At 44.5% G+C, this 22,953-nt stretch overlaps 1 protein-coding gene across 1 annotated transcript in view; it reads right to left on the bottom strand.

Moving 5' to 3' along the window:
* Nucleotides 1-22,953, bottom strand: part of cemip2 (cell migration inducing hyaluronidase 2) — a 103,119-nt gene that overhangs the window by 40,341 nt on the left and 39,825 nt on the right. Inside the window, exons 5-14 of the mRNA XM_060906735.1 lie at nucleotides 21,723-21,892; nucleotides 18,604-18,792; nucleotides 16,847-17,016; nucleotides 15,565-15,762; nucleotides 15,161-15,366; nucleotides 14,477-14,546; nucleotides 10,959-11,087; nucleotides 5,216-5,304; nucleotides 1,178-1,309; nucleotides 1,055-1,090 (exon numbers count right to left, since the gene is read on the bottom strand). Of these exons, the coding sequence (XP_060762718.1) occupies nucleotides 1,055-1,090; nucleotides 1,178-1,309; nucleotides 5,216-5,304; nucleotides 10,959-11,087; nucleotides 14,477-14,546; nucleotides 15,161-15,366; nucleotides 15,565-15,762; nucleotides 16,847-17,016; nucleotides 18,604-18,792; nucleotides 21,723-21,892 (1,389 nt within the window). The remainder of the gene's footprint in view (nucleotides 1-1,054; nucleotides 1,091-1,177; nucleotides 1,310-5,215; nucleotides 5,305-10,958; nucleotides 11,088-14,476; nucleotides 14,547-15,160; nucleotides 15,367-15,564; nucleotides 15,763-16,846; nucleotides 17,017-18,603; nucleotides 18,793-21,722; nucleotides 21,893-22,953) is intronic.

Raw genomic sequence — 22,953 nt, forward strand, 5'->3', positions numbered from 1 at the left:
GATAATACTTCCAAAAGCCTTGGTGTCCTTATATGTGCATGCTGATTGTGCTCAAATCAGCATCAGGCGTTTCCCATAATGGCTGGGTCTGAAGGATCCCGGAACGTAAATACACCAAGTCTCGGCGAAGGCGAGGCTGCGCAGAGCCGCTGTGTTGCTCATGTTCACTTCACTGTATAAGAATGAGCACCACACTGCAGTTGTGTTTTTTTTTTTTTTAATTCTTACCTTCATGGAAATGAAGTAAGCATCCTGTTGGGTTTTTGACCTCTCCAACACTGAGTCCCACTGAATGTTTTCCGCCCCATTTTTCCCTTCTACATTTAGAAATTTTTCCCCCAATGAAGAAGTCTCATCTCATCTCATTATCTCTAGCCGCTTTATCCTGTTCTACAGGGTCGCAGGCAAGCTGGAGCCTATCCCAGCTGACTATGGGCGAAAGGCGGGGTACACCCTGGACAAGTCGCCAGGTCATCACAGGGCTGACACATAGACACAGACAACCATTCACACTCACATTCACACCTACGCTCAATTTAGAGTCACCAGTTAACCTAACCTGCATGTCTTTGGACTGTGGGGGAAACCGGAGCACCCGGAGGAAACCCACGCGGACACGGGGAGAACATGCAAACTCCGCACAGAAAGGCCCTCACCGGCCATGGGGCTCGAACCACTACACCACCGTGCCGCCCCAATGAAGTACTACTTTTGGCAAATTAAAAAAAATCTGATGTCTGTTTCGTTCAAACAATTTGTACGTCCAAAAACGCAGCAAAACCTTCCCATACTGATCAATAACCACTAACTCGGCTGAACGAAGCACTACAAGCGTGCCCCCCTGTCATGGCGTCATAGTTACCGTTGCTATTGGGTCGCGTGACAATAGCAAGCTGGGAATTTTCTGTTTGGATTAATGGGATTTATAGTCCCTTCTGGTCATGAAATCTTAAATGTATCTCTGTTTTATCCATGCTTTAGCAAATTGTGTGTTCGGATAATGTGATCACGGCCAAGATGCAGCTACCATCTGTGATTCTCTCACACAGAATACCTTGCAAATGACAGTCCAACGCCGTTGTCTGCAAATCTGTGGCAAAAAAGTGACAAGGTGTTACACGATTTCATGTTTTATTGGTCATACACACATCACATCATATTTGTTGATGTCACCAACCCAGAGTTCTTTATGACGATGTCCCCGCCACGGATCCAGGCACCGAGGTCATTGTTCTTAAAGGAGATCAGCGTGTCAACGAGAGCAGCCACACGTGGCCTGGTCGGGTCAGAGTTCTCATGGGGACGAAACCTGAGTCACACATACACACACACTGGTCAGGCTCTAAGCCAGTTTCACCCATGTAAGATACCTGTGACTAACACACACAGAGTGAAGCCAGTGTAACGGGAGGCCTTGTAGTTTTTGGTGTTTACTTACACACACTTCACAGTGAACAAGTGCAGAGTGAACAAGTGCTGTTTACACTGAACAGTGTCAAAGTCTCTCAGGTGTATAAATACACACGTATTAAAAAAAAATAAAATCAGAAGCTGTCGCCCATGGGACTCGGAGCATGATTTTACACAATGCTATCCATATACAAGTCCTCAGATGAGAAGCAACTGCACATTTACTGCAGTTTTAATTCACACACTTTCTATTTTGTGCACTTTTATGATGCTACCAAAAATAACATCTCAGTTTTGTGATCAGTTCTAACAGTAACACTTCTCACTCTGTGAAAAATGTTATTTTCCTCCCTTTTTCTACCCGTCACTGGTGACTGGCCTGCTGAATGTTTTATCCTCATACAGGCTCAGTATTAAAAACACCAGAGAAATTATTTCCTAATCTGATTACAAACCGAACCGATTAGGATTGCGTCAGTTTCGTTACACAACCCAGCTCAGCTATCGAACACCTCGTTCTAATGGAGACATTGACTGTGTAAGGAAACGACACTTCACTATCATGTTTTTTTTTAAGACAAATTTGACTGCTTTTACTACTGTGTTTGGTAGACTGGCTTATTACACAACTGAATGATTAAAAAGTAATGAAAAACATTTCTGAACTTACAGAGCACGATTTTTCATGTTTCTTGGTTGTTTGCCAAAATTCACCCATCATTCGATGGCTTTTCCCAGGTTGACAAACAGTGTAATGTGTACAGTATAGTTGTGTGTAACAGTTATTCCATGAAATCAGAGATGCCTACCCCAAATTTTGAATTTCAGTATTCTTGAAAACATTGTTCAGTATTTTGGAATGACTTTCAGTAGTCTAACCTTAATTTATGCGCATTTCCATTATAAAGAGGTGTATATACCAATATGTTTAACATTTAAATTATTAAAAAGAACTGTTTTGTGTGAATTGAATAAACAAAACGCAAGCAGCCATCTCAACTGAATTTCCACTCAACAAATTTCTAGAGCATACAATAGATCACATTTTTATAAATACAATAGTGTTCCCTGTTTGCAGACATTACGGTTGACGACCAGTCATTGGTATTGAATGTAACTCCACAAAAGTATTATATTATATTGCCTGGCAAAATGTTCTACCTGTTAACGGATTCTAATAAAATTAAAAAAAAATTTCTTATTTCATGCCAAAGAGAGTCCGACATTGTTATCTTAATGTCCCAATATATAAATACTTCAGCATAATGCTTCGGAAGAGACATTGAATAAAATGACATTTATAATTGTATTTAAAACAGTGGAATGATCAATTTTTTGCCACAATCCCAACAGCACTAATCATAAAATTCTGTTTTTGATCATACTACATGTACATTTGCACTTGCAACACTGAAAATACTTTGAATTAAAGAAGTACAGCCAGTGTTTGATATTTCAGTGAATAAAAATCAGACATGTAAAAAGAAACTGAATAAGTTTAACTCACATTTCATGGCACTAATTGGCAAGTTCAACTCCAAGCACAGGTCAACCATCACCGCTTCAGCACGTGTCACGTTCCGTGTCTTTTCATCCACAGATTTCGTAAAAAACTGCCGGATACCCCCAGATTTACGCTACGTTCACACTGCAAGGCTTAATGCTCAATTCCGATTTTTTTGTGAAATCCGATTTTTTGTGAGGTCGTTCACATTAACAAATATATGCAACTTGTATGTGATCCTCAGTATGAACGAAAAGCGATCTAAAAGTGTTCCGCATGCACATTGCAGGATACGACGACGTCACACGCAGTGAGCATGGCCAGTGTTTACGGAAGTAAAACCGCCCGGTTGCGGTATGACTCATCCAATCTAGCTTGAATAGCTGCATCCCCCCAAATGGAAATCAGCTCCCTAACCTCTGCGTCCTTCCATTGAGAAGATTCAGAACCTTCACAGCCTGAAGCGTCCCTCGCATTGATGTCATGCGCAGGGGCGCAGATACGTTTTTTTGAACTGGGGGGGAAAAAAAAAACTGGGGGGGGACAAAGCTGCCAGCAAACCAACCCCAACCCCGATATGCCTGTCAAACTTGTTGTGGGTTACCATAGCAACCAAGCTCGAGCTCGCAACCTGTGCAGTCTGCGCAGCTCAACCAACCGAATATCAGTCTTTGTTTTGTTTTATGTGAGTTGTTGCAACTATGTATACACTGCTGTGCACCTCAATAAACCAAATGGTAATTAGTCTTTTGATTTTTCCGTGAGGTCTGCCTTATGCAAAGTGTGTGTGTGTGTGGGGGGGGGGGGGGGGGGGGGCCGAACGAAGTGAATTTAAATCTGGGTGGGACGAGTCCCCCCCCTCTATCTGCGCCCGTGATTATGCGCCATGTTGTTGTAACTTTTTTTTGAGAGACCCGCCGCCTACTTCAGCGCAGAATAGTGACGTTTGTGGCTTGTTGATGACGTGTAAGTCGGATGAATGCGACCTGGCGGTTCAGACTGAAGTCGCATATGAAAAGAGCGGATAGGAATCGGAATTAGGACCACATATCCAAACGGCCTGGGTCGGATTTGAAAAAATCGGATCGGTGTTGTTCATATTGTCAATAAAAGATCGGATACAGGTCACATATGGGCGAAAAGATCGGATTTGAGTCACTTCAGCCTGCAGTGTGAACGTAGCCTTACTTTCCGCCTGACACGCCATTTCAGCATACTCCATATGTTTTTGTTTTTTTTTGTAGTTGACATGCAGTCATCGCGACCACCATGAGTGATGTTAATGTCAGTTCTACACAGTTTACAGTGCGCGTATCCATTGCCCTTTTGACTGGGTGTAATGCACGGCCACTCTACCGTATCGAAAATAGCGCGAACAAATGTGCGGAACCTGCGCATGTCACACACAGGATGTGTGGTTGTCGTAAAAATAAATAGCCTAGCCGTGAATCGCGCATGGATTGAAAAAGTCGCTTGGACATTTAAAAACAACTCACTGGAATTTAAGACTTTATAATAATTCCGTACAGAATAACACTGTTTGCCGTAACATCGTATTCACGTAACTTTTCCGTACAAAATATGGCCAATCCGTACTAGTAGGCATCTCTGTGAAATTGAGTTGTACATGAGCTGATAGCTGACGAGGCACGTAGCACCGAGTTGGCTATAAGCTATGTACGACGAGACTGAGTAGAATAACTGTTTTATTCTATCCACATTCACTGGATTTCGAGAAACTGCATTTTTATTTTTGGCAAATTTGGTAAATAAAAACTTTATACAAAAACATCCGACAAAATCATTTCTGTTTAGAAGGTAAACAAACTGGCAAAATGACAGGAGCAATTTGTGAAAAATGCGATAATTCTTGAAAAGTTTAGAAAAAAAAGTCTAATTTCGTCCTCGGTTGGTTCAGCAACACGCTCTGCCATCATGTTTTTCTCTACTCATGGTATAGGAGCTGAAATCCTAGTAGAGTAGCCAGTCAGAACGAACGATTGCTCACATCCAGTGAACGTGGACAGAAGTATATTCATTCTTGACTAGTGTCAAACAGATTACAACATATTCATTTTCATCTCCACATTCCATTGGGCAGTTTCCTCGACCAGCCAATCAGACTGCTTGTGAGGAAGAGCTTCTAGCAGAAATTGCTGGAATGCACATTCATTGAGGCTTTCCTGGTTTACCCAAGCCGTCGAGATTTTTTTTTTTTTAAGGATTTACAGACATTTTCACTATTTTTCACAGTGCATATTTTGTGTGTTGTTTCAGTGCGAAATGTGATCAGGGTCAGACCTGGCGTCGTTGTCGAGGCAGAGATACTCGCGAGGATCTGTAGCGCTGGCGTTGCTTGTCTTCACTCCCTTGTCAATAAAAAGACCCGCCTGGAGGAAAAACAGCAAGGGAGTCTCTTATTTTAATATGTATTTAAACAGTTAGAAAGCTCATCTGGGAAGATAAAGATGGACGAGACACTGAAATAAGGAGTGGTCATAGCCGGGAATATATTTCAAGTCAGTGCTGAAGTGATCATTTGATCATACATCATGACTAACCGGGACACACCTAGTTAAACATTTGGGACTGTTTTAAAATTATTCACATCTGTAGATGAATTGTAAATCAGGACATGGCACAATAAATAAATAGGGGAACGGGGGGGGGGGGGGGGGGGGGGAGTCAGTGGTAAAAAGTCTGAGTGAATATTTAATGTTCACAGCTTCCTTTCAGATTACACTCCTCATTCGGATTTCATCATAAATATGATTATACCTGAATTACACTTGTGTTCAAAATAATAGCAGTCCAACACGACTAACCAGATCAGTCACTGTTTTTGGTGGAAATTATATTACTACATGGCAAATAATTTACCAGTAGGTGTAGCAGAGTCAAAGAAAACCAACAGACCCAACATTCATGATATGCATGCTCCCGAGTCTGTGTAATCGAATAATTAAGTGAAAGGGACGTGTTCAAAATAATAGCAGTGTGGAGTTTAATTAGTGAGATCATTCATTCTGTGAAAAAACAGATGTCAGTCAGGTGGCCCTAATTTAAGGATGAAGCCAGCACATGTTGTACATCCATTTCTCTCTGGAAATATGGGTCGTTCCAGACATTGTTCAGAAGAACAGCGTACTTTGACTAAAGCGTTGATTGGAGAGGTAAAACGTATACTGTAAAGAAGTGCAGAAAATGATGGGCTGCTCGGCTAAAATGATCTCCAGTGCTTTAAAATGGACAGCAAAGCCAGAGAGACGTGGAAGAAAACAGAAGACTACCATTCGAATGGATCGAAGAATAGCCAGAATGGCAAAGACTCAGCCAATGATCAGCTCCAGGGTGATCAAAGACGGTCTGAAGTTACCTGTGAGTACTGTGACAATTAGAAGACGCCTGTGTGAAGCTAATCTATCGGCAAGAAGCCCCCGCAAAGTTCCACTGTTAAAAAAAAGACGCGCTGAAGAGGATACAATTTGCCAAAGAACACATCGACTGGCCTAAAGAGAAATGGAAAAACATTTTGTGGACTGATGAAAGTAAAATTGTTCTTTTTGGGTCCAAGAGCCGCAGACAGTTTTTCAGACGACCCCCAAACACTGAATTCAAGCCACAGTACACTCTGAAGACAGTGAAGCATGGTGGTGCAAGCATCATGATATGGGAATGTTTCTCTTACTATGGTGTTGGGCCCATTTATCGCATACCAGGGATCATGGATCAGTTTGCATATATCAAAATACTTGAGGAGGTCATGTTGCCTTATGCTGAAGAGGAAATGCCCTTGAAATGGGTGTTTCAACAAGACAACGACCCCAAACACACCAGTAAGCGAGCAGCATCAGGGTTCAAGACCAACAAAATGAAAGTTATGGAGTGGCCAGCCCAATCCCTGGACCTTAATCCGATAGAAAACTTGTGGGGTGACATCAAAAATGCAGAGGAATTGTGGAATGTTGTCAAATCATCCTGGGCTGGAATACCTGTTCACAGGTGCCAGAAGTTCTCAGAAACCGTGGTTATACAACTAAATATTAGTTTAGTGATTCACAGGAATACTAAATCCTTAAGATTTTTTCAGTTTATACAGTAAATATTTGGAGTTTGTAATGAAAAATGCAGACACTGCTATTTTTTTGAACAGCCCAATGTTCATTTTTCTTCATTTTCTGTAAAGTAATTAAAATATTCATACATTTTTCTTCATGTTTTGATGTAGAATATAATGTGCAGTGTTCCCAATGCATGGAAATAAAAACTATTATAAGGATTTTGAGCTTTACTCACATTTTTAAACACACTGCTATTATTTTGAACACAACTGTATGTATTTTACTTAAAATAAGATTTAAGTGTGAAGCCAAATCCACTCTGAACGCCTCCGCAGTTCACTACCTGCAGACAAAGATGACTTAGTTCTGCTGTTTTTCCCTTTCTTGACCCATTAATGCACACTGAAAACAAAGGACTATTATACAGCGCCAGAAACCCTATGGGCGCTGTGGGGAGACGGCTGCCTCTCCAGTAGCTATGTAGTTTTTAGCTCTTTAAACCTCTTTTTTTTCCACCTTTTTTTTTTTTTTTTAAACTTTTTTGCTCTTCTTACGAAGACAGTGTGTTTAACTATATAACATGGATATATTTAACTTTAACACGCAACCAGGAGCCAGTTTTCTCACTTATGCGAGAAAGGAGCTGCTGGCCCTGAAAACAATGGGACGAGCCGAGATACGACACCCCATCCCGGCAGAGCTGAGGAGGAAACCCAGGGACTGCAAAGCCGGGGCTAAGCTAAAGGCTAGGCTAGCGGACAACCGGCAGTGCTACAAACCATCCATTCCCTCCGTTATCATAGGGAATGTGAACTCGCTGCCGAATAAAGCCGACGAGCTTTCCACTCTGAACAACCAGCGGATTTACCGGGAGAGCAGCTTATTTATCTTTACGGAGACATGGATACCACACCTTGTACCGGATGCTAACGTGGACCTGTGGGGATTCACTGCTGTGAGAGCCAACAGAGACACTAACACATGCGGAAAAAGCAAAGGTGGGGGACTCATCATTTATGTTAACAACTGCTGGTGTAACCCGGGACACATCTCCATAAAGACAATTTTGTGTTGTCCGGACTTGGAGCTGCAAGCCGTTAGCCTGCGGCCATATTATCTGCCGAGGGAGTTCAGTCACGTGATCACCATCTGTGTTTACATCCCTCCGAAGGCAGATGCAGCATGTGAGAGGATTCACTCTGTCACAGCAAGGCTGCAGACACAGCACCCTGAGGCATTTATCATCATTTCTGGGGACGTTAATCATGCTACTTTGGACTCTACTTTGGCTGCTTTTTTTACCAGGCTGTGGATTGTCCAACAAGGAACAACAGGACAATTGACTTGCTGTATGCTAATATAAGGGATGCATACAGTGTCACACCCCTACCCCCACTAGGGAAGTCTGACCACAACCTGGTTCTTCTACAGCCGAAGTACACCCCCCTGGTTCAAAGGCAGCCTGCAACAACTAGCTCCATCAGGAGGTGGTCCCCTGAAATGGAAGATGCCCTCAGGGACTGCTACGACATCACGGACTGGGATGTGCTGCTTAGCTCACACTGAGGACATAGAGGGGCCGACACACTGTCTGACAGATTACCTCAACTTCTGTGCAGACATGGTCTCCCCCGCTAAGACTGTACGGTGTTACCCTAATAACAAGCCATGGGTAACACAGGAAGTCAAAGCTGTCCTCAACAGGAAGAAGGCCGCCTTCAGGAGCAGGGATAGGGAGGCGATGAAAGCAGCACAGCAGGAGGTGAAATTGCTGCATGAGGGAAGCTAAGGACAGCTACAGGAGAACGGTGGAGCAGAAGCTGAAGGAGAACAGCATGAGGGAGGTCTGGGAAGGTGTGAAAACCATCACAGGCCACAATACAAAGACCAGATTCGTTGAGGGGACAGTGGAGAGGGCGAACGAGTTGAATGACTTCAATCAGTTCAACCAGCCCACGTCCCCCCCCACCCTCTCCCTCACTGCAGCCATCTCTCCTTCTTCCCTCAACACACCTCCCCCCAGTCATCACAGCAGCCCCCTCCTCAACACAGACTCCTCTATGCATTACTGCAGACCAGGTCAGAGGTCAGTTGAGGAAGCTTCACCCCAGGAAAGCAGCAGGCCCGGACAAGGTGTGTCCATGACTACTGAAGGCCTGCGCTGCTGAACTGGGTGAACCACTCCAATGCATCTTCAACCTCAGCCTGCAGCTGGGGAGAGTGCCAACCCTCTGGAAGACATCATGTATCGTTCCAGTTCCCAAAAAGAATTGGCCCAGCGAGCTGAACGACTTCCGACCGGTGGCGCTCACTTCACATCTGATGAAGACATTGGAGCGGCTCTTCCTCAGCCTCCTCAGACCCCAGGTACAACATGCCCAGGACTGTCTGCAGTTTGTGTACCAGGCAGGTGGTGGTGTGGAAGACGCCATCCTCTACCTGCTACACCGAGCCCACTCGCATCTGGATAAGGGAAATGGCACAGTGAGGATCCTCTTCTTGGACTTCTCGAGTGCCTTCAACACCATCCAGCCCCTACTGTTTCAGGACAAACTGAACAGGATGCGAGTGGACCCCTGCCTGGTCACCTGGATCTCCAGCTACCTCACTGACAGGCCGCAGTACGTCAGGCTGAAGGACATCACGTCTGACACTGTAATTAGCAGCACTGGAGCACCCCAGGGCACGGTGCTGGCCCCTCTTCTCTTCACCCTGTACACCGCGGACTTCTGCTACAACTCGGAGCTGTGTCACATTCAGAAGTTTGCCGATGACACAGCCATCGTTGGCTGTATCAGTGACGACAGAGAGGAGGAGTATAGGAGCCTGGTGAGGGACTTTGCTATGTGGTGCAACAGGAACCATCTGCAGCTCAACACCTCGAAGACTAAGGAGCTGGTCATTGACTTTGGGAGGTCCAGACCAAGGTCACGACCAGTTCTGATCGAGGGAGTCAAGGTGGAGGCTGTGGATTCCTACAAGTACCTCGGGCTGTGGCTGGACAGGACTTGCAACACCAAATCACTTATACAGGAAGGGACAGAGCAGGCTATACTTCCTTAGGAGGCTGCAGTCCTTTAATATCTGCAGGAAACTCCTGTGGATGTTCTATCAGTCTGTGGTCGCCAGTGTCCTGCTTTACACCGTGGTGTGCTGGGGGGGGCAGCACATCCAGGCTGGACAAACTGATCAGGCGGGCCGGCTCTGTGGTTGGCATGAAGCTGGACTCTCTGGTGACGGTGGCAGAGAAGAGGTCTATGGACAAACTGTTGAACATCATGGACGATGCCAATCACCCTCTGCACACAGTCATCAGCAACCAGAGGAGCCTGTTCAGTGACAGAATGCTCCTTCCCAAGTGCAGGACGAACAGATTCAAAAACTCCTTTGTCCCTCATGCCATCAGACTGTACAACTCCTCTCTGGGTGGGGGTAACAGGAGGACAGAGGACGGGAAGGAGCAGTAGCCTAGCCTAACAATAAGCAATACCGGACAATGTGCAATAGAATGTGCAATATAAAGTGCAATATCTTTCCTGCTTCCCCCGACACACACACACTTACCCTAACCCCACTTCTCCCCCCTTTCTCTCTTCCCCATATCTTATTCTTTTATACATTTGTATATGTAAATACTTAATTTATTTTAATTTATCTAGAAGTTTTTCTCCATTTCTTTTCTCTGTTTATCTGTAATGATGCTGCTGGAATCTTAATTTCCCTGAGGGAACCCTTCCAAAGGGATCAATAAAGTTTTATCTAATCTAATCTACAGGGTGCGTGTTTACGCACTCGGGGGAACTGCCTTCCGCTTCCATTGTAAACATCGGCACATTTCCAGCAAACAGGATAGATGGCTAGTTTGTGCATCAGCACAAATAAAAATACCAATCGATTCAGGGTTCGAGGTTGCAAAGTTTAACATCAAGCATCACAGTAAAGAAATCAGAGCTGCTTCAGTTGGTTCTTGAGCACCGTTTTACCTTGAAGTTGGAATGAACTCTGTTGTTGTAGAAAATCCCCAGCGGAGTGAGTTCAGCTTTGGTCTCAGGTACGAGCCCATGAGAGTCTCCTGTCGAGGAGCTATGAAAGATGTACCAAATTCCTGCATCCTAGACAGAGACAGAAAACTCCAAATCGTGATGACATCACTAAGTAAAACAACCAAACGCACACGCACAGGCCACCTCATTGTTTATTATAATCAAAATCATATGGTTCTTTATCCATGTCAACATTTCCGCCAAAGCAATCTAAGAGTTTTCTCCCTTATTCTCATCATCTCCCTCCTGTTCCCAGCAGAGTCCCTACACTCTAATAACTGTGGGATACACTGGAACCACATGCCTGTGTTTACAGAACCTTCTGCTCAGGAAGCACTGAGCAACTGGCACTAGAATGCAAAATAATTTTCCTGCCAAATAAAATTTTAATAAACGAAAGGAATGCAGGCAACAACCTCAATCTCAAATAATACCAGGCAACATTACAGTCACAGTCACCTTACAGTAACCCAATGAGTTCAGCATTAGTACGATAAATGTGTTACAAATTAATACATTTTTAACCCAGGATTATGTGACCGTGAAGGAGGCGTGGCCCATGTGCCCATCAATTGCTAGGTTTCAGGTCATGTGACTTTTCTTAGCGGTTTTACCAAAAGTGAAATAGCTGGTGGTCTAAATTAGTCTGGCTAACGCGACTTCAAAGCTCTGCGAGCATTTGGTCTGGCAAAGATATTAAGCCCAACTGTTTCCCTGAAATGCCTCAGTTTGCTACTGGTCGAAGCCAGAAAAGGCTGTGACGAAGCTTAAACCAATCACATCACTCTTTCCTCTGACGTATGTGACGCGACGGAAACTGCTTGAGTAACAGGAAGAAGATAAATACCTCCAGGGCTGCTCTTTGCTCCGTTTTCAATGAGAACTTCCCGTTGAATGCTTTCAATACAGCATCTACCGCTGTGTCAAAGGCTTGCCGCTGCTCCATGTTCGTAATGTTTCTAGTGAATGAAGCGCTTCTGGCATAGATTCTGTAAACAATCTATGGCTTCCGGTCGCAGTTCTACTACGTCACTGCCTCGAACACGCCTCTACCCAGGGCCGTTGGAGATGCTCAAAGTTGATTGGCTCCCGATTTTTCGGGAGCTTGGAAGAGCTGGAGATAGCTTGCCTTGCCAGACTAAGCTCGCAACAGGCCCTCGTGTTGCGTCACACTTAAGATGGGCGGGCCCAGGCTAGGTCTAAATGGCTGCCGTAGTGCAAACAACTAGCGGTAACGTATCAGAGTACGCTCGTAATCTAGAAGCCACTGCTGGCTTTAGATAAATTCAGAAGATTGCTATGTGCAATAGAATCGACCCCTACAGTCTGGGAAAGAAGGATGTGTCATACAATCTCGAAAACTCGAGTTCCCCGACATCTCAAACTATCTGGTGTTGCAGACGTCCTTCTATACTGTGAAACAGATGAAAGCATGGAAGACTATGGAGGGTTACGTGGCTGCGTAAAGGACCTCGCTATCAAGTCACTGCCGAATGAATCCTGTATTGTTTTTGCCCGTGTAATATATACACACTTTTGTTTTACAGTGAAGTGCTACAAGTTGAAGTGTAAACAAACAGTTCACTTGATTCTCACTTGTGTTGGCTCTTATCTCTCAGGTAAATCATTCACAAAGATCATCAGAAACCCCTTTAAAGACCTGGATCTTAGTTAAACAAGACGGAGAAGTGATCACGGCGCATGGTAACTGTACGGCTGGGGAAGAATTTTGTCATGACCTTTATACATATGAACTTTGTGAGGAGGAAACAAAGAAACAGCTGGGGACTTTAGTGCTTCGTGACCCAAAAAAAAAAAAGTACTGTAAAATAATGACACATAGCAAGAAAAGTACTTGGAAAACACTAAGGCCAGAGCTGAGAGGGAAATACAAACCTTTCACCAAGTGATCACTGCAAACTCGAGCATGCTTCGACTCGGCTCCCTTCGATTTCACCGAGAAGTTCAAAAGCCACCTTTCTCGACGTCTTTTTGTGAAATCCTGTGTTCGTTCACCCTTTATTATTAGTTCACGGGGAACTCTGAAGAAACTCATCAGTTTCACGGTTTGATCGAGTCGAGCAACCTAAAACAACGCAAGCGTGAGGCATTTTTCATCTGAGTAATGCACCTTCTCTGTGCAAACGCTTTGTCAACTGAGCTTCGGTAGACCACCAGCTACAGTTTTGAAGAACTAATGAGGCGGATGTGACATCACATGAAACCCAGCAGTTTCAGTAAGGGAGGCGTGGTCTCAGTGTCGCTTATAGACCCCTTTCAGATGACGTCACCGCGCCGCGAGATTTTGTTAGGCGCCATATTGGAAGACTAAGTACATGCACTCACAATATAAAACAAAGTACGAGCGAGAGTAAAGTGACACGATGGCTGATAATTCTGGTTATGTGAGTACATTACCAGCTGCAGAAAGGGCACGGTATGTGGAGAAACTGGCTGTGATTGATGGGTTTGACCCATATGATAAGACTCGCGGCAAGGGAGAATGGAAACATAAGGAGGACCGGACACCAATTCTGCCATCTGTTTGCTACCCAGACATTGTAAACTATTTGTTGTTTACACCCAGTGCCTACACTCAGTGTTCGAACTATGCCGATATTTTCGGGGGGCCCCTTTTTTTTCCCTTGGGGCGCTTGCGCTTGTCTCGGAGCGCGGATCTCCAAACACATGAGAAGCCTATCTTACGCACATATCACGCGGACTCCACACACGCATCACGTCTGAAGTCATAACTCATCAGGGGAAATCGTGTCCACATTGGCATGTTCAAAAAACAACCTCGCGTCAACAATGATACCACACGCAAGAAAAAAAAAAACAGTCAGGCTACTCAACAACCAACCTGGCAGCAGCGAGCAAGCCCCAAACCATCCTAAATTATTATTATTATTAAATTGTAGAAGTCTGGGAGGCTTGCTCCTCATACAGTTATCAACTTGGGGCCACTTTAGCATGTTTTAAATCTGAATTTCTTGCGTTTGCTTACCTCAAAGTGTCCGCAGATCATGCACAGACTTATCCATTATATCCACAGTTTTTTGCCAAGTCTCACACAGGTTTCTTTCAAGTCTACTGTTGGGCCAATAAATCATAAATAAAACAGCTCAGATTTGTTTGTTTAAAGTCGTTTGCCACTCCACTTTATTCTCGTGGGTTCACATACCGCTGCCGTTATTTCCCCCTAATCACGAGTTTGTTGGTCTTCCAATATGGCGCAGGGTCTGTTTACTTCCGGTTTCGGGTGACGTCAGTGAAAGGGGTCTATTCTTTTAGTTACAATTGTTCAACTGTTAATTGACATAATTGAGCTTATCTCCTGTGGCCTTTTGTTGGCGCCAGTAGGCAGACCCTGTATCCTCACATCCAAATTATTTTCTGTTTTTCTTTGGTACCACTCTCATGACCCCAGTGATGATTAACAGATGGGTTTAATTTACCTGTGAGCCAGCGGCTGCGTTGCTAATTAGATTGTTGTTTGGGTGGGCGATCCAAAACGTCGACACGGCCCTAGAGTGCGTGCACACACAGAGACACAAAGTATTAACACGGAAATCACACGTAGACAGAATGCATCGTTCCCTGTTTAAATCCACCACGTCTGTGAATGATTCAGACTACTGAAAGTACATAAAATCATAATCGTTTATTTTTAATAAGATGTGCATTCACAACGGAGATCATCCGTCCATTATCTGTAGCTGCTTATCCTGTACAGGGTCACAGGCAAGCTGGAGCCCATCCCAGCTGACGATGGGCGAGAGGCGGGGTACACCCTGGACAAGTCGCCAGATCTTCACAATCACACCTACGGTCAATTTAGATCCACCGATTAGCCTAACCTTCATGCCTTTGGACTGTGGGGGAAACCGGAGCAAACCCACACAGACACGGGGAGAACATGCAAACTCTACACAGAAAGGCACCAGTCAGCCACTGGGCTCGAACCCAGAACCTTCTTGCTGCGAGGTGACAGTGCTAACCACTACTTTTTTGGGGCCAGATCCTCCCCAAGAGTGCATCACCTACATGTACTTAAACATTTCAGTACTCCTTGATGAATTCAGTACTTGCACTGACCTGTACGTATCCCATAATATACATTTAAGACCGAGAGATCGTACTTGCACTCGGTGGCTGGTGATGGCGTGTATCCACCGTGCACTCGGTCTCGTATTTGGATGCACATGGTGTCGTTGCGCTCGGTGGGCAGGATGGTCCCCGGCCTCGTCACTAACCCCAGGTTGTGATAAAACGTGTTCCTCTGCTCGATTCCGTCCGACAGGAAGAAACAGTGACCCAGCGTGTCGTATCCCACCGTGTCCCTTACCTGAGACGCCACAAAAACAAACAGAGAAGATACACTTCACCAACATGTGCATCTTGTAAATGCCTCTCGCACGACATGCGTCAGCATAACCACAGACGTGACGGCATCATTATTGTGCACAGTGACGTCGTTGTTCAAGAAGTGCTCAGATTAACATTTCGTTCAGCTCAGCACAACCCTTCACAGAGTCTCACCCACCAGCAGGCCGTTGGTGGCGTGGATGGAGACGCAGCGGGAGAACGAGTGATGGATGGAGAGCGAGTCCAGGTAGGCGCGGCCCTCATCCACGTCGCCGCACATGTGGAAGTGGACCGGGTGGTTGTCCCCCTCTGCCTGCTGTCCCATGTGCTTCAGCTCCACCTGAGACAGGTGCACTGAGGAGAAATTTCTCAGGATCTACACACACACACGATATACAATCGTCAAAAAAGTGTTACAGATTTTAATGTACTATTAGGCCAAGAAAAAATAATTGCTTGTTTCCTATTACATCTTGAAAAAAAATAGGGTAGGTAGGTAGGTCTTTTTATTTTAATCACACAAAATACCGGGTAGGTAGTTTTTTTTTTTAAATAAATTTTAGGTGTGGGACAAACAGTGGCACATAGTGGGGAAGTGTCATTCTGTGACTCAACCATCCAGAACCAGGCCTAAGAAAACCAGTGAAGCTTGTGGAATACAGGATTCGGAGCCCATGGATAAAATATGGAGTGCTCGGACGCTTAAAGGAACTATAAACATAACTACAAATGTTGAACCTTAACTTTATTAGGAACACTATGTTGTGAACTTGTATGTTTAATATGAATACAAAGAACATCGTGATATCGATACCGCCGTTAGCCTGGGCGCTGTGTGTATACTGTTTGCATGACTCGTCCAGCGGAGGATGATAATGTTCATAGAGTTCTTTTACAGTTGAAAACTTATAAAATGAACTTATTGTCTTACAATCTTCCGTGTGGTCGCAACCGATCACGGTAATCGAGAACACTTCGTTGGCCGCCATGATGCCTAGCGTTGTGTACAACACAAGCCGGAGTTTCCCGGAAAGAGGTCATGACGTCAGATTGAGGCCGTGAGAAATCAATGTGTTTCTTGTCCGATATATGCGTTTTAGAATTAGTCACTTGTCAGATCGACAATATTATGCAAATCATAATGCAGATTTTTTTTTTTTCAAAATTTATTGTTGGTCGGCGAAAATAAATTTTTTTTTAAACATCTAACAAAAAAGTCTAGGGTCGGGGCATTTGTTAAACGGTCGGTCGGGTAACCGGAAACAAACAATTATTTTTTCTTGGCCTTATTAGAAAAAGTTATGAAGCATTAATCAGAGTGCTTCTCAGATTTGTCATCACCGAACTGAATATGTAGGTAGGTAGGTAGGTAGGTAGGTAGAGTGCGTGTGTGTGCGCGCCCCTAATCTCCTGTATTGCATTTATTTCACTCTGCTTGTGTTTTATTCTCATCATCAGACCTTGATGTGTCCTCCGAAGGTGTCATGGGTGTAGTACTGACACCAGTTGTTGCCGTAGCAGGAGCTCTCCATTTCTCCATGGATGAGGATGTTCTTGGAGAGCAGAGCTACTTCAGCACGCATGTCCACACCGTCCACGATCTCGCCCATGTGAGTGAACTGAGGCTTCCCTGAAACACACACGATAAGTTCTCGTGAACGCCACAAAAACTCATGTTACCATGTAAAACTCTTCTGTCCTGAAAAGCGTCCAACTGTTCTCGTGATCTCAATACCTACTGAGATCTGAGGGACCAAAAGGCAGATTTTCTTTTTTGCTCTTAACATACCACAGGAAGCATAAAGAGCGTGTGTACATGCAGTGACATCCAAAACAACCAAAGTACATCTGCAGAGATGGTGTGGATGATCAGTTTCTTTCCCTGTACTGATGGACCCCTCGCCATTTTCCTGTCTCTGAGGAAGATGGTGTTTAAGTCAGTAATCGATAGAATTTCCATCTCCCCTGCCCTGAGAAACTCTCCTATCTCTGTCTCCAGCATTTATTCATTTCACTGGGGACAGAAATCAAAAGCTGTCGCCCCATGTTATATCTGAGGGACAGGAGCTGAAAAGAATTCAAATAAACACTGAGGTTTGGTGAGGAGATTAAAACTGGAAATCTGCCAAGAAAAGTGGGCGTTTTCTGAGAAGTTGACAAATTATAACATGTCTGCGCTGCAGTAAAGCGAACACTCCTCTCTCTCACACACCATGGGTGGACAAACCAAATACAGTCAGAAGAAAGGGACTCAAATCAAACTTTCTAGACACGAACATCATTACCATGTTCACCAGCCACGGACTGAACCTACACACTAGAGCCCTGCACTCCCGCGGGAGTCCCACGGGACTCGCGGGACCCGCCGCAAAGCAGTGCGGCACGGGACAAATTTTGAAAGCTCATTGCGGGCATGGGCGGGACCGGAAGTGCACATATGCAGGCGTGGGTGGGAGCCGTGATAAGCTGCAGTCCTGCTAACTAAAAACGTGTTTTAAACAGGTTACACAGTGACGGTAGGCTTGACTCAATGCTATCCCAGAAATCCTTCCTGTAATATGCAAATTTGGCTGTCCAATCAGAGGCGGCCAAATTTGCATATTACAGGAAGGATTTCTGGGATAGCATTGAGTCAAGCCTACCGTCACTGTGTAACCTGTTTCTCTGATTAGAGTTGTAGACTAACTCAAGCAGTAAATCACTTCACTCATGGTACAAAGCAAGCCCATTCACTTTATGCTGATCAGAGAATTACAATGATTTCTCATGTGACAAAAATGTGCGATTCACGATTAAATATTTTAATCGCTTGACAGCACTAATTATTATTATTATTAGAGACACTACATGCTGAATTCAGAAACAAGGTAAATAATAAATGTGAACGTGAGATGTAGATATTTATGCTCAAATCCACTCAAAGTAGGGGGCGGGGCACCATCACGCTGTGTCAAGACAAGAACTTTCCTGAGAAATAACGTGAACGTCTGCATCATGTGGGATTTGCGGGCGGGAGCGGGACAAAATATGGCAGGCGCGGGCAGAACTGAAAATCATAATTCTTTGTGGGCGCAGGCGGGAGCAGGACTGAAAAATCATAATTCTTTGCGGGCGCGGGCGGGAGTGGGACTGCACAATGCGGGCGCGGGCGGGAGCAGGACTGAAAAATCCGACCCGCGTAGACCTCTACTACACACACACACGCACCCTTTCTCACCTTGTATCCGGAGCTGTGTTTTGGTGCAATGGGGGCAGGGCAGCAGTGTGAACTCTTCGGCCTGGTGCATGGAATAATCAGTACTGGCAACCACGATCCTGTCTCCTGGCCTCCAGCTGCTCACATCGTCCTGCACGTTCAGGATCACCTGGTCCACCACGTCCACCTGGAACCCCGATATGGGGTAACCTGGGGGACAAAAGTGTTGCGTTTTCTTTTAATATATATATATATATATATATATATATATATATATATATATATATATATATATATATATATACACACACATATATATATATAAAAAAATGATAGATTTTTTTTTTCCGGTTCCGGTTGAGAGTACGTCGTGCGCGTTCTGGCTGCTGCTTCTCACCAGAGGTCTTATTTTATTTCTTTTTCTATTTTTTTTCCTGTGTGTTTGTGTAGTTTGATGTTTGAGTGTTTTGTCCGCCGGTTGTGGTGTAGCTCCGGACCCAGTTTTGGGCGTCGGTTCCCTCCAGGCCTTGGTTCGCCATGGGCGATGCCTGCACTCCCAGCTATGGACTGCAGTGAGCTCGTTGCTTATTTTAACATCGTGGTTGTCCAGCGCTCTGCGCTTTAACGCTTGGCATGATGTTCCGAGCGATGTTGTTCGGTGGTGTCGTGGCGGCTGTGCAGGCGGTTTGGGACACACCAGCGCTCTGCGTGGCAGAGCTTCTCTGCTCGCTGTGTGGATCCACGGCGTCGTGTTCGAGCGATGTTGCTGACGGCGTCACGGCAGCTGTGCTGGAGATGTGGGACTTGTTTTTGTGCGCCTTTTGGTGGGACTGTGGCTGCTACACCACGGGAATTACATCCTGACCCCTACTTGGTGGACTTTTTACTTTTTATTTTTTCTTTCCTTGTCTATAATTGTAAAGTGTCCTTGGGTTTTTTGAAAGGCGCTATATAAATTTAACTTATATAGATATATAGATAGATAAAATTTATTGAGGGGAAAAAAAAAAAAATTATATACTGTAGGAAGTCTCCTGTTCCTTAGAAAAAAAGTTTCATCCCCTGTACAAGTACACAACACTCAGCGTCTGCCCCTGGGCTTTTCTGCAGGTTTCTACACGCGTCTGTAAACTTGTGCAAGCTCAGGAAAGTAGTAATTACTGCAACTCAATGAGTTTTGCTCTTAAACAGCAGGGTCTAAAGTGACTGTCTTATAAGCGGGGTTCAGTTGGCAGTGGAACAAAAAAAATTTTTTAATAATAATAAAAAAATATGCTGAATGTGCTGTTATGAAGGAAACGTGTCGCTGCTGTTATTACTAAAGTCGCTCCACTGTTAACGCAGGACAGATGTCCACCCGGGGTAATGACCATCTTGTGACTTTTGACCTCAAACTGCATTGCAGTCTCCAAAAGGCGTTTAAATCTGTATGAAGAATATCGTCCGTGTTGGCAATACCTCAGCTCTGATCCAATTTCCTGTTTTTCTTGTTTTTTAAGCAACGAAAGCAAGAACTTGCATGATGTTAGCATTGCTCAATCAGCACAAGAAACTACAGCTACACTGCACTGTCTTTACATGGTGTGTACTGTACCTCCGACAGCCAAACCTACAGTTGCTACAGTATATTTATTTTTAAAAATAAATAAATAAATAAATAAATAAATGAGAAATAAAACCCGCCCTTATAAAGAACAGTCGCTCTCGGCCTGAAATCGTCCTCTCACTCTGAGCCGCTCGTTTATAGCAGCGGTGTTCAGAGTAACGCTGGTCACAGATCATTCAGCATTAATAGCTGGAGGTGGACGAACTCCGTGTACCAGAGAAAAAGCCTGATGCACAGAGCTGTCTCTCTCACTAACAGACTGTTCCATTAAGCGTTTATACGACATCAGGATATTCAACACCGGGGGTGTTTTTTTTTTTTTTCACTGAATAAACTGCAGCATAGGTGACTGACTTGGCTTTAAAGAAAAAAAATTTAAAAATAAAAAGTTATTTTACTCTGCTCACTTTGCTGGCACCATGTCCTTCATTAAGCCTCGGTCACAACCGGCCGTACGTGTTCCTACGGCCGATCTACGTGCAAAAAACGCAAGAAACGCACGGAGGGCGCGCGCGTGACGTGCTGATTTTCGAGCCGTAGACTGGCCGCAGACCGGCCGCAGAGGTTCTTTGTCATGTCAAACAAACTCTACAGGCACTTACGTTTTTTTCACGTTGCAAGACAAACTTAAGGCCAACGTGCGTCTTTCTCCACGAACAAAAAAAAAAAAAACCGCAGCGATTTGGGAAACGCCAAAAATCGCACGGCCAAAAAATCGTACGTCCGGTTGTGACCTAGGCTTTAGCTCAGCTTCTGGAGTTTTACAGGGGGAAAAAAAAATTCCAAACAGAATAAATCAGAGAAAACCTAAAATGGGAAAATAAGGAACTCATAAGGCTCTGAACGATTTCATTTTATCAATTCTCGATTTTGATTGGTCAGAAAATTGATTAGCAGTTCTGGTTTCAAGACAGATCACGTTTGTTTCTATGGTAACGACTGTAAAGTTAGGTTTTCCACTATGGGAAAGCCTTCAGATGTTTGCTCTTTCCATTTCTTTAACATGATACAGTGCTTCTCGTTTTGGTGGTTTATTTTTGGTCTTATTAACAAAGAAGGGGGAAAAAAAAAAAGTCTGGTGAAGGAATAATAATAATAATAATAATAATAATAATAATAATAATAATGAGGAATAAAAACACTTCAGGCCAAAATGAACAACTTTGCTCCCCATTGTTGACCATTTTCCTTTAACAGGGACCCCCCCCAAGCAATTTTATAATTTTGCAATTACAGCATGCTGAAAGCTAAGGTAGTTCATGTAATACTAGTGAATGCTAACTCCACCTCCGCAGTTATGTAATGGAGCCAGAAAAACACGTTTGCTGCAGTGCTGATAAAACGGCTCCTTTGGAAAAAGAAGGTGTTTAATGAGTAATGTGTAAGGCTTTGAAGTCAAGCCGTCGAGTTTGACATGATTTAGGACCCGACTGTTTCCCCCAGCGTCCAGAAGCACGAATGGTGTTTTAAAGGCGCGCTCGGTGGCTGTGTTGGTGATCGTCATGCTGTGATTTGATGCGATTTTGTAACTTGCCGTTCCACCATTCGCTGTAGGCTGACACAAAGAATCGCACGCCGTCCACAGTGACGAATTCACGACGAGCCAGCGCCTTCCCCCCCGTGTCATGGTTCTCGTGTTCACGTACGTTCTCCGAGCAGGAGCCGTTTCCTCCACCAACCACGGATACCAGTGCCCACGCCTGCCTGTGAAAGAGAAGGGAAAAAATTTTTTTTTTTTTAAATAACCCGCAAATAAAGTTCTGTAATGCTAACCTCTGGGTGGCACTCTCGCCACACAGCAAGAAGGTTCTGGGTTCGAGCCCAGTAGCCGACGGGGGCCTTTCTGTGTGGAGTTTGCATGTTCTGCTCTGCCCCACAGTTAGGTTAACTGGCTACTCTAAATTTCCCATAGTGTGTGCAGAAAGGAACCGGCCACTCGACTGCTGCAGTCCTGGCCAAGTCAACCAAACCTGGTTCACCTCAAGCCTGGATCAGGTTCAGCAGTGACGACGACGACGAATACTACCTTCTATCAACGTATCACTTTTGCAACTGTTATCTTTCAGTTTGGTTGAACTAAAAAGGCACACTGATCTTGCGTAAATGGCACATCTCATGTTGACCAGTTTCTGATGATATATTGTAAAGCCTAATCACAAATCACACTGCAGCAAAAACAGTGCCAATATGCTCTCTCTGTCTGCATCGCACAGCCCTCTTTATGCCCATCATCTCAATCTGGGTGAATAGAAAAGATACAAATGGTGACGTTGCACCGATATGAAATACGTCCGTCAGCTTGTTGTCCGCTCTTTCTAACAAAGGGTGTAGCTGATGAACAGCAACTTTCAGGCTTGGCTACAGATTTGGATTAAAGTCTGGGCCCTTCCAACACAATCCGCTTCTGGGATTTATACCACTCAAGTGTGTTTAGGGTCATTGTGCTGTTGTCAGGTGAACCTCCACACTAGTATCAAGTCTCCTGCAGAGCAAAAAAAACCCGGTTTCTGTTAATATAGTACAGAAGAGTGCGTTTAAGGCCATGCTGCAGACGTTTGCCAAGGAATAGGAGCTGCCAGGTTGGAAATTCTTCTCAAAGACTGCAGTCCCGAAGTTGTACAACGGCATCAGAGCAAACATTTCAGCAGTGCTGGATGAAGTGGAATATTTGGCCCCGACAACAGACATGTGGTCCAACTGCAACAAGACACCTTAGATGTCACTGACCACGCATTATGTCAGCAAAAGAGTGGACGCTGGGATCA

The sequence above is a fragment of the Neoarius graeffei genome, chromosome 24, assembly GCF_027579695.1.
Source record: "Neoarius graeffei isolate fNeoGra1 chromosome 24, fNeoGra1.pri, whole genome shotgun sequence".
Classification (NCBI taxonomy): Eukaryota; Metazoa; Chordata; class Actinopteri; order Siluriformes; family Ariidae; genus Neoarius; species Neoarius graeffei.